General features: G+C 39.7%; 1 protein-coding gene across 14 annotated transcripts in view; it reads left to right on the top strand.

Annotated features, from left to right (window-relative positions):
- VWA3B (von Willebrand factor A domain containing 3B) overlaps window positions 1-12,415 on the top strand; it is a 187,002-nt gene that overhangs the window by 94,439 nt on the left and 80,148 nt on the right. For 8 of the 14 annotated variants that reach the window (XR_009600183.1, XR_003588752.2, XR_009600185.1 and 5 more), the window contains 2 exons: window positions 3,512-3,694; window positions 8,909-9,036. Coding sequence is in view for 10 of the 14 variants with exons in the window: in XM_027967078.2 (XP_027822879.2) it covers window positions 3,512-3,694; window positions 8,909-9,036 (311 nt within the window). In the remaining 4 variants the exon portion in view is untranslated. The remainder of the gene's footprint in view (window positions 1-3,511; window positions 3,695-8,908; window positions 9,037-12,415) is intronic. The other 6 variants (XR_009600184.1, XM_060413950.1, XM_027967077.2 and 3 more) reach the window with 2 other exon arrangements.

The following is a 12,415-nucleotide window of genomic DNA, read 5'->3' as shown; positions in this document are numbered from 1 at the left end:
ACCCACTCCAGTGTTCTTGCCTGGGGAATCCCAGGGAGGGGGGAGCTGTGGTGGGCTGCCGTCTATGCGGTCGCACAGAGTCAGACACGACTGAAGTGACTTAGCAGCAGCAGCAGCAGATATGCAGATGACACCACCCTTATGGCAGAAAGTGAAGAGGAACTAAAAAGCCTCTTGATGAAAGTGAAAGAGGAGAGGGAAAAAGTTGGCTTAATGCTCAACATTCAGAAACTGATGATCATGGTATCTGGTCCCATCACTTCATGGGAAATAGATGGGGAAACAGTGGAAACAGTGTCAGACTTTATTTTTGGGGGGCTCTAAAATCACTGCAGATGGTGATTGCAGCCATGAAATTAAAAGACGCTTACTCCTTGGAAGGAAAGTTATGAGCAACCTAGATAGTATATTCAAAAGCAGAGACATTGCTTTGCTGACTAAGGTCCATCTAGTCAAGGCTGATTTTTCCAGTGGTCATGTATGGATGTGAGAGTTGGACTGTGAAGAAAGCTGAGCGCCAAAGAATTGATGCTCTTGAACTGTGGCGTTGGAGAAGACTCTTGAGAGTCCCTTGGACTGCAAGGAGATCCAACCAGTCCATTCTAAAGGAGATCAGTCCTGGGTGTTCATTGGAAGGACTGATGCTAAAGCTGAAACTCCAATACTTTGACCAATTCATGTGAAGAGTTGACTCATTGGAAAAGACCCTGATGCTGGGAGGGATTGGGGGCAGGAGGAGAAGGGGACGACAGAGGATGAGATGGCTGGATGGCATCACCGACTCGATGGACGTGAGTCTGAGTGAACTCCGGGAGTTGGTGATGGACAGGGAGGCCTGGCGTGCTGCGATTCATGGGGTTGCAGAGTCGGACAGGACTGAGCTACTGAACTGAACTGAACTGAAGTTGACAAGACAGATGGGGTCAGCCCTCAGCTAGATTAGGCTGCTGTTTGTTTCAGAACCAGCTGATGGACAGAGAGGAGAGGAGAAAAGAAGAGAGGAGGCGAAGTGGGGTGGGCTTATGGGCAGTGTGTGTTAGGCACTCAGTCTGGCTTATGGGCAAGGGTAGGCTCAAGACTGGAACCAAATACAGAGACCAAAATCATGTGTATGTAGTGGCTGGAATGAGACCGGACACCAGGGGACCACTCAACTGGCGCCTCCCTGAGCAGCATGTGAGCTTCTGAAGGCCAGCAGGTGTTGAGTCCAGAGGCCTCCTCCGACATCACCCCACCTCCCCGGGGTTCATAGGAAACATTTTGGAAGGGTTAATAGTCAAAGAATAGGAATTGGGGGTGGAGAGTGGAAACTGGCTAAAGGAGCCAGCAAGTTGAATCAGTCAAAGAGGGACTGAGAAATACAGAAGCAATGAGGGCAGGACAACCAGAGGCAGCTTCTGAGGGCGCTGACTGGGGTGTGGTGGTGCTGGTGGAGCGGCAGCAGGGCAAATCATCAGTTCACCTTCCCCGTGTGTCTGGTAATGTTTACAGAGTCGATCCTTGCCAAGTGATAGTCTTTGGTGCAAGCAGGGGAAAACAAATAATCTGATATTGCTTCTAGTACTAAAATCTGTCTTTGAAACTAGTCTTACCATTTAAGAGATTGATAACCCTAGGAAGCTTAGTCCTTCTGAGCCTCAATTTCTCCATCTTTAAGTAGAATCCATACCTACTGTGCCAATTAGGATTTCATATTACTTTGAGAAAAAAGCAGAAGAGCAGACAAATGATAACTGAAATGGAGAGATTTGTATTCCTATGAAGAAGAAGCCTGGTGGTAGGTAGTCTAGGTTATACAGCTACTCAAGGATATCTCCAAGAAAACAGGCTTCTTGTAATCTTCATGCTTCACCTGATCTTTGTGTTTGACATCCACCCTCATGGTTACAAGACAGCTGCTTCATGCCTAAGCAGAGTGTCCATTTTCCAGGAGGCAGGGGTGGAAAAGGGAAGGACATTAGCTTTTTTGTTAAGTCTTTGTCTATTTTATTAGCAAAAGAAAACTTTCCCTTGAAACTTCAATGGACAGACCTGGGTCACGTGGTCACTCCTAGCTGCAAAAAAAAAAAAAAAAAAACTGTCAGAAGATGAGTTTTCATGTGTGTTTTGTTATGTTTGTATGTTTGTTTTTAGCTGAGTCTGTTGCTGTCTTGAAAAGAAAACCAGGTCTCTGACAGTAAAAAGGAGAGTTGGGCAACTAGTAGTCTTTCCAAAACCCTGTCACAAGAGGGTTAACTGGGGTATCATGTCCCCAGCAGAGTGCTCAGAACATGAAAGGACCCTAAATAAATGTATCTTTTTTTCACTCTGAGGTAGCACTTTTTTTCACTCTGAGGTATCTAAAGCTGCTGCTGCTGTTGCTAAGTCACTTCAGTCGTGTCCAACTCTGTGCGACCCCATAGATGGCAGCCCACCAGGCTCCCCCATCCTTGGGATTCTCCAGGCAAGAACACTGGAGTGGGTTGCCATTTCCTTCTCCAGTGCATGAAAATGAAAAGTCAAAGTGAAGTCACTCAGTCGAGTCCAACTCCTAGCAACCCCATGGACTGCAGCCTACCAGGCTCCTCCGTCCATGGGATTTTCCAGGCAAGAGTACTGGAGTGGGTTGCCATTGCCTTCTCCGGTATCTAAAGCTGGACATTGCTTTTTAGGAGTAGAAGCTTTGGAAGCCACTCCAAGATTCTCTGGCCTCATTCTGCAGAATCCCAGTATCCAGGATGTCTTACCCATGACTCAGTACTTTAAGTGTTCAGAAGTATGTGCATGCGTGTGTGCTAAGTCACTTTAGTCGTGTCCGACTCTTTGTGACCCCATGGACTGTAGCCTGCCAGGCTCCTCTGTCCATGGGATTCTCCAGGCAAGAATACTGGAGTGAGTGGGTTGCCATGCCCTGCTCCAGGGTATCTTCCTGACCCAAGGACTGAACTCGAGTTTCTTATGTCTCCTGCACTGGCAAGCAAGTTCTTTACCATTAACACCATCTGGAAAGCCCTGCTCAAAATTATGTCTATATATGTGTTATTTGCTCAGTCGTGTCCAACTCTTTACAACCCCATGGACTATGGCTTGCTGGGCTCTCTGTCCATGGAATTCTCCCCACAAGAATACTGGAGTGGGTAACCATTCTCTTCTCCAGGGTATCTTCCCAACCCAGGGATCGAATCTGGGTCTCCCACATTGCAGGCAGATTGTTTACTATCTGAGCCACCAGGTCCAACCCTTTAAAAGCATGAATTCTAGGTGCACTAAAATCGAGTAATTGGATTAGTCAGAACTGTGAGCCCTCAGAGGGCATGCGTTGAGTCACTGGTCTTCGTACTCTCACCACCTGGCAGTTTACTTTGTCAGTCAAATTGGATTGACACCTTTCCAAGAAGTCACTCTCCACTGTATAAGGAATTACTAATTGAGAACTTCACTATCTAGAACAAATACTAGGGACTTTCACTTTTTTTTTTTTTGTCTCTTCCTCTCTATCTCCCTTCTTTTCCCTGAAAATGTATCATTTCAGTCACCTGAAATGGTTATGGACCAGATCAAAGTTTTTCAGAAAATTCCTATTTACACCATCTCCTTCTGTTACAATGATGAGATTGCAGATGGATTTTTGAAAGACCTTGCTTCTTTGACTGGAGGAGAGTTTCATTCTTATAATTTTGGCTGGAAGGATCCCTGTACTCCAGAGGCTGTTCAGGTAAGAGCTTCATGAGCCGAGCAGAGAGTGTTCACTTACTTGAGCACTAATGGTTGGAGATCTGTGGACAATGATGGGGAGAACAGCAACCATTAGGACAACTAAGTTGAGAAAATGAATCACCTAACAGCTAGTGTCCTGCAAACTGTGGTAGCCTAAGGACCACCTGAGCTAGGGCACCTGTGAAAATTCAGATTCTCGAGTTCCACTACCAAGCTACCAAATCAGGCTCCAGGCACAGAGGCCCAGGAATCCTAATAGATTCCATTTGTCTTCTAAGCTTTTTATTATGGAATGTTGCAAACAAATGTAAAAGTTGAAGAGTATATATATATAGACCATGTACCTATCAGTCAAATTTAACAATTATCAACATTTTGCCAAACTTTAGGAACAAACACCCTGGGGGTCCATACATAACGTTTGTTAACCACTGCCTGTTTGCACATATTTGTGGGAAAGTTTCAAAAAATTCACTTGCTAGGCAGTTGTCTTCTGACTCATCAGGCTGTATAACCATGTGACCATCTGATGAAACAATTCGTTGTAATGAGCTAATACAAGAAAGTAAATAAAACTCTATGCCCTAATCCTCCAATTTTGGCCAGAAGATGTGCATGTCAAGTGTGCCCCTCTAGAGAACGTGTTTCTTATTGTCTGTTCTAAGGAGTGACTTTAAATCCAGGACAAGCCAGAACACTGATCAGTGCTTACATGTGAGAAACTATTAATACCAGAGTCTGGAAATGACTCACTCAAAAGAATCAGACAGACTAGTACTCTGAGCTCATCAGAGGGCAATGCCCACTCCCATCACCTAGGCTAGAAAACCTCATAATTCAGTGGGTATTGGGTAAAGTTTAAAGGAAGATCTTGCCTCAATAGTGGGAACAGCCAAATGCTACTCTACTTCTGTCTAGAAAATCATAAATGCAAAATGTGAAAGGATCAATCCATTTCCAGGGAATTTAGCTGCATCCACTCTTCCCAGTCACATTCAACATACTACTGGAAGCTCTACCAAGACAACAAGGCAAGAAAATAAATAAAAGGGATATAGATTAGAAAGGAAGAAATATACCTGTCCCTATTTGCAAGTAACAAATAAAAGTCCAAGGGAGCTACCAAAAAACTCCTAGAACTATAACTGAGTTCAGCAAGGTCACTGGTTATAAGATCAGCACACAAAATTCAATCACATTTTGATAAATTAAAAATAAACATACAGAATTCAAAATTAAATATTGAAATTTAGTATTTCATCCAAAATGAAATACTTAGGTATATATATTATGTAGTACATATACAGAAAAACCTTCTGAAATAGAATAAAATTAAACTATATTTTCATTCAACATCCAATGGAATATACAAAAATGCTACTGGAACTAATAATTGAAGTTAGCAAGATTGTAGTATCCTACAAGGTCAACATATAACATACAAAAATGTTGTCGTATTAGCAAATAAAAATAAACATTAAAATAAAAATTATCATTTACAATCTCATCAAAAATATGAAACATGTAGTGACAGATTTGTCAAAGTGTGTGAAAGGCCTGTCACTGAAAACTATAAAACATGGAAGGTTGTATGTTGTTTATGGGTTAGAAGACATCACAATGTTAGAATGTGCATTCTCAAAAAGAAAATCTGAATTGTATCTCTATTGTATTTGTGTAGTCATTCCTTTACCTTTCAATCTGTAGTTGACAGGCACAGACAGTCAGTCAGTCAGTTCAGTCAGTCATGTCTGACTCTTTGCGACCCCATGAATCGCAGCACGCCAGGCCTCCCTGTCTATCACCAACTCCCGGAGTTCACTCAGACTCACGTCCATTGAGCCATCCAGCCATCTCATCCTCTGTTGTCCCCTTCTCTTCCTGCCGCCAATCCCTCCCAGCATCAGAGTCTTTTCCAATGAGTCAATTCTTTGCATGAGGTGGCCAAAGTACTGGAGTTTCAGCTTAAGCATCATTCCTTCCAAAGAAATCCCAGGGCTGATCTCCTTCAGAATGGACTGGTAGTGGTTCTCAAGTTGCTGTTCTGCCATCTTCCTGTCTCCTTCAGTCCTTCCATGTGTATTCCATGTGTATATGACCCTCTTCAGTGCTATAATAGGGCATATAACAGAGGTTGCCATGTGCAGTACTGTATTTAGTGTTTTCATTTTACTTTTTCTAGGACATTAATTTATATGAAAATAAAAAGAATACTAAGAGAGGAAAAAAATAGACTTAACACATTCCTAATCAAAATTTCAGCAGGCTTTTTAGTAAAAGTTGACAAACTAATTCCATGGAAATTCAGAAGATTTCAAATAGCCAAAATGCTTTGAAAAAGAAAATCAAAGTTGAAAGACTAATACTACTTGATCTCAAGATGTATAAAGCTATAGTCATTAAGACAGGGTGGTATTAGTGTAAAGACAGATTTATAGATCAACAGAACAGAATAACAAAACCAGAAATAGACTAACACATATGTGGATAACTGATTTTCAACAGAGATCCAAAGGCAATTCAGTGGTGAAAGTATATATTTTTTTCCTCCAACAAATGTTGGAACAGTTGGATAAAATAGATACACTTTGCTCCATACATCACACTGTAATAAAAAATTAACTCAAAATGATACATGGATCTAAATGTAAAACCTAGGTTTTTTCCCCTCATAGAAGAGAACATATGAAAAACCCTTTGAGACATTGTCTTAGACCAAAAAAATTTTTATTAGGATATCAAAAACCTAGTCCATATAAAGCAACTCAATATATTTGATTTAATCAAAATTAAAAATTTCTCTTTAAAAAACAATGCTGCTGCTGCTGCTAAGTCACTTCAGTCGTGTCCGACTCTGTGTGACCCCATAGACGGCAGCCCACCAGGCTCCCCCATCCCTGGGATTCTCCAGGCAAGAACACCAGAGTGGGTTGCCATTTCCTTCTCCAAAACAATGCTAAGATAACTAAAAGACAAGTTGTAGACTGGGAGAAAATGTTTTCAAATTGTATTCATTGTCTTGTATCCAGAATATATTAAGATTTCTAAAAACTCAAGGAAACAAAAAATGGGCAAAAGATTTGGACAGACACCCTACCAAAGAAGATATATGCATTTCAAACAAGATCATGAAAGGATGCTTAATATCATTAATCATTAGGGAAACACAAATTAACCATAATGAAATACCATTACACAGCTATTAAAATGGCTAAAATTAAGGCAACTGACCTTATCAAGTTTTTACAAGGATGTGGAGGAACTAGAACTCTCATATATTACAAATGGGAATGTAAACTCGTGCAATCATTTTGGAAAACAGTTTGGTCATTTCTTGAAAAGTTCAACATCACCACCCATGTGATCTTATTCATTGACCCAAGAGAAATGAAAGCAGATGTTCATATGAAGACTTGTGCACAATAGCTTTAGTATTTTTCATAGCTCAAACCTGGAAACTCAAATGTCCATCTACAGGTGACTAAATTTTGGATTTGGTATAAAATAGAATACCACTCAGCCCTAGAAATGAATGTACTATTGATTCATGCTATATCATGGGTGAATCTCAAAATAATTATGAAAGTAAACTAGACACAAAAAGATGATATACTGTATGATTCCATTTAAATAAAATTCCATAAAGCAACTATACTCTAATAAAAATTAATTTAAAATAGGTATGGTTTTCCATTTGGGTGATTAAAAAAGTTCTTGAACTAGATAATAGTGATGGTTGCACAATATCGTAGATGTTCTTAATGCTACTGAGGTGTACACACTTTAAAAATGGTTAAAATAGTAAACTTCATGGGTATTTTGCTGAAAACAAATATAGACCTGCTGAAAAAATAGTCAAGTAAAATTCCAAAAAACTGAAACTGATAGTGACAGCAAGTAGATGAATAGTTGCTTGTGTTTTGAAGAGGGGCTAAGAGGGAGGGCAGATCTACAGTGGGATACAAACAAACTTTATAGAGGGTAATGGATATAATTATTATCTCAGTTGCAGAGATGATTTCACAAGTGTGAATGCCAAAACTATTCAAATGGTACATTTTACATACTTTCAGTTTGTTGTTGTTCAGTTGCTAAGTCATGCAACCCCATGGACTGCAGCACACCAGGCTTCCCTATCCTTCACCATCTCCTGGAGTCTGCTCAAACTCATGTCCATTGAGTCGGTGATGCCATCCAACCATCTCATCCTCTGTTGCTCCTTCTCCTCTTGCCTTCAGTCTTTCCCAGTATCAGGGTCTTTTCCAAAGTCAGTCCTACTCATCAGGTGGCTAAAGTATTGGAGCTTCAGCTTCAGGAATCAGTCCTTCCAATGAATGCTGCTGCTGGTGCTAAGTAGCTTCAGTCGTGTCCGACTCTGTGCAACCCCATAGATGGCAGCCCACCAGGCTCCCCTGTCCCTGGGATTCCCCAGGCAAGAACACTGGAGTGGGTTGCCATTTCCTTCTCCAATGCGTGAAAGTGAAGTTGCTTAGTCGTGTCCGACTCTTTAAGACTCCATGGACTGCAGCCTACCAGGCTACTCCATCCATGGGATTTTCCAGGCAAGAGTACTGGAGTGGGGTGCCATTGCCTTCTCTGCTTCCAGTGAATATTCAGGGTTGATTTCCTTTAAGATTGATTGGTTTGATGTCCTTGTAGTCCAAGGGACTCTAAAGAGTCTTCTCCGGCACCACAGTTCAAAAGCATCAATTCTTCAGCTATCTGTACATGACTACTGGAAAAACCATAGCTTTCACTATATGGACTTTCGTCAGCAAAATGATGTCTCTGCTTTTTAATACACTGTCTAGGTTTGTCATAGCTTTCCTTCCTAGGAGCAAGTGTCTTTTAATTTTATGACTGTAGTCACTGTCCACAATGATTTTGGAACCCAAAAAAAGAAAATCTGTCACTGCTTCCACTTTTTTCTATTCTGTTTGCCATGAATGATGGCAGGGGATGCCATAATGTTAGTTTTTTGAATGTTGAATTTTAAGCCAGCTTTTTCACTCTTCTGTTTCACTCTCATCAAAAGGCTCTTTAGTTCCTCTTCATTTTCTGCCACACCTCAATTAGGCTGTCTAAAAAATAAATAAGAACTACATGAAATTCTTTAGATTCTTCTTTTCCTGATACAGTTTGGTTTTTTGTTAGAAATGTTTAGAATCTGAACTTTCGTATAATCTTGCAATGTGTTTACTTATTTTGGCAGAATGAAGATCTGACTCTTTTAATTAAGGAAATGGAGCAAGGACGCAATGATCTAGAGAAGGTGCAAGGCCTTTACTCAGAGTCATTGGTCATGGACTGGTGGTACAATGCAGAAAAAGATGGAGACAAGTAAGCATGGCAAAGCACCCACTTCCCCATCACAGAGGTCCTCTTGGGTGCTCTGCTGGATCTCTTTACCATTTCTTTCTACAGTGCTTTGTGAGAGTTCTTTTATTTATTTTTTTTACTTTTTAAAAAATTTTTAAAATATAAATTTATTTATTTTAATTGGAGGTTAATTACTTTACAATATTGTACTGGTTTTGCCATACATCAACATGAATCCACCACAGGTATACACTTGTTCCCCATCCTGAACCCCTCTCTTCCTTCCCCGTACCATCCCTCTGGGTCATCTCAGTGCACCAGCCCCAAGCATCCTGTATCCCGCATCAAACCTGGACTAGCAGTTCATTTCATATATGATATTATACATGTTTCAATGCCATTCTCCCAAATCATCCCACCCTCTCCCTCTCCCACAGAGTCCAAAAGACTGTTCTATACATCTGTGTCTCTTTTGCTGTCTCCCATACAGGGTTATCCTTACCATCTTTATAAATTCCATATATATGCAGTAGTATACTGTATTGGTGTTTTTCTTTCTGGCTTACTTCACTCTGGATAATAGGCTCCAGTTTCATCCACCTCAGTAGAACTGATTCAAATGTATTCTTTTTAATGGCTGAGTAATACTCCTTTGTGTATATGTACCACAGCTTTCTTATCCATTCATCTGCTGATGGACATCTAGGTTGCTTCCATGTCCTGGCTATTATAAACAGTGCTGAGATGAACATTGAGGTACACATGTCTCCTTCAATTCTGGTTTCCTCGGTGTGTATGCCCAACAGTGGGATTGCTGGGTCATAAGGCAGTTCTATTTCCCGTTTTTAAAGGAATCTCCATACTGTTCTCCATAGTGGCTGTACTAGTTTGCATTCCCACCAACAGTGTAAGAGGGTTCCCTTTTCTCCACACCCTCTCCAGCATTTATTGCTTGTAGACTTTTGGATCGCAGCCATTCTGACTGGCATGAAATGGTACCTCACTGTGGTCTTGATTTGCATTTCTCTGATAATGAGTGATGTTAAGCATCTTTTCATGTGTTTGTTAGTCATCTGTATGTCTTCTTTGGAGAAATGTCTGTTTAGTTCTTTGGCCCATTTTTTTATTGAGTTGTTTATTTTTCTGGAATTGAACTCCAGGAGTTGCTTGTATATTTTTGAGCTTGGTTGTTTGTCAGTTGCTTCATTTGCTATTATTTCTCCCATTCAGAAGGCTGTCTTTTCACCTTGCTTATAGTTTCCTTTGTTGTGCAGAAGTTTTTAAGTTTAATTAGATCCCATTTGTTTATTTTTGCTTTTATTTCCAGTATTCTGGGAGGTGGGTCATAGAGGATCCTGCTGTGATGTATGTCAGAGAGTGTTTTGCCCATGTTCTCCTCTAGGAGTTTTATAGTTTCTGGTCTTACATTTAGATCTTTAATCCATTTTGAGTTTAATTTTGTGTATGGTGTTGGAAAATGTTCTAGTTTCATTCTTTTACAAGTGGTTGACCAGTTTTCCCAGCACCACTTGTTAAAGAGATTGTCTTTTCTCTATTGTATATTCTTGCCTCCTTTGTCAAAGATAAGGTGTCCATAGGTGTGTGGATTTATCTCTGGGCTTTTTATTTTGTTCCATTGATCTATATTTCTGTCTTTGTGCCAGTACCATACTGTCTTGATGACTGTGGCTTTGTAGTAGAGCCTGAAGTCAGGCAGGCTGATTCCTCCAGTTCCATTCTTCTTTCTCAAGATTGCTTTGGCTATTCGATGTTTTTTGTATTTCCATACAAATTGTGAAATTATTTGTTCTAGCTCTGTGAAAAATACTGTTGGTAGCTTGATAGGGATTGCATAAATCTATAGATAGCTTTGGGTAGTATACTCATTTTCACTATATTGATTCTTCCAATCCATGAACATGGTATATTTCTCCATCTATTAGTGTCCTCTTTGATTTCTTTCACCAGTGTTTTATAGTTTTCTGTATATAGGTCTTTAGTTTCTTTAGGTAGATATATTCCTAAGTATTTTATTCTTTTCGTTGCAATGGTGAATGGAATTGTTTCCTTAATTTCTCTTTCTATTTTCTCATTATTAGTGTATAGGAATGCAAGGGATTTCTGTGTTGATTTTATATCCTGCAACTTTACTATATTCATTGATTAGCTCTAGTAATTTTCTGGTGGAGTCTTTAGGGTTTTCTATGTAGAGGATCATGTCATCTGCAAACAGTGAGAGTTTTACTTCTTCTTTTCCAATTTGGATTCCTTTTATTTCTTTTTCTGCTCTGATTGCTGTGGCCAAAACTTCCCAAACTATGTTGAATAGTAGTGGTGAAAGCGGGCACCCTTGTCTTGTTCCTGACTTAGGGGAAATGCTTTCAGTTTTTCACCATTGAGGATAATGTTTGCTGTGGGTTTGTCATATACAGCTTTTATTATGTTGAGGTATGTTCCTTCTATTCCTGCTTTCTGGAGAGTTTTTATCATAAATGGATATTTAATTTTGTCAAAGGCTTTCTCTGCATCTATTGAGATAATCATATGGCTTTTATTTTTCAATTTGTTAATGTGGTGTATTACATCGATTGATTTGTGGATATTGAAGAATCCTTGCATCCCTGGGATAAAGCCCACTTGATCATGGTGTATAATCTTTTTAATGTGTTGTTGGATTCTGATTGCTAGAATTTTGTTAAGGACTTTTGCATCTATGTTCATCAGTGATACTCGCCTATAGTTTTCTTTTTTTGTGGCATCTTTGTCAGGTTTTGGTATTAGGGTGATGGTGCTCTCATAGAATGAGTTTGGAAGTTTACCTTCTTCTGCAATTTTCTGGAAGAGTTTGAGTAGAATGGGTGTTAGTTCTTCTCTAAATTTTTGGTAGAATTCAGCTGGGAAGCTGTCTGGACCTGGGCTTTTGTTTGCTGGAAGATTTATGATTACAGTTTCAGTTTCTGTGCTTGTGATGGGTCTGTTAAGATTTTCTATTTCTTCCTGGTTCAGTTTTGGAAAGTTGTACTTTTCTAAGAATTTGTCCGTTTCTTCCATGTTGTCCATTTTATTGGCATATAATTGCTGATAGTAGTCTCTTATGATCCTTTGTATTTCTGTGTTGTCTGTTGTGATCTCTCCATTTTCATTTCTAATTTTATTGATTTGATTTTTCTCCCTTTGTTTCTTGATGAGTCTGGCTAATGGTTTGTCAGTTTTATTTATCCTTTCAAAGAACCAGCTTTTGGCTTTGTTGATTTTTGCTATGGTCTCTTTTGTTTCTTTTGCATTTATTTCTGCCCTAATTTTTAAGATTTTTTTCCTTCTCCTAACCATGGGATTCTTCATTTCTTCCTTTTCTAGTTGCTTTAGGTGTAGAGTTAGGTTATTTATTTGACTTTTTCTT

Source organism: Ovis aries, chromosome 3 (assembly GCF_016772045.2).
Source record: "Ovis aries strain OAR_USU_Benz2616 breed Rambouillet chromosome 3, ARS-UI_Ramb_v3.0, whole genome shotgun sequence".
Classification (NCBI taxonomy): Eukaryota; Metazoa; Chordata; class Mammalia; order Artiodactyla; family Bovidae; genus Ovis; species Ovis aries.
Note: the sequence above shows the minus strand (reverse complement) of the source record. Positions and strands in the feature narration are given on the sequence as shown.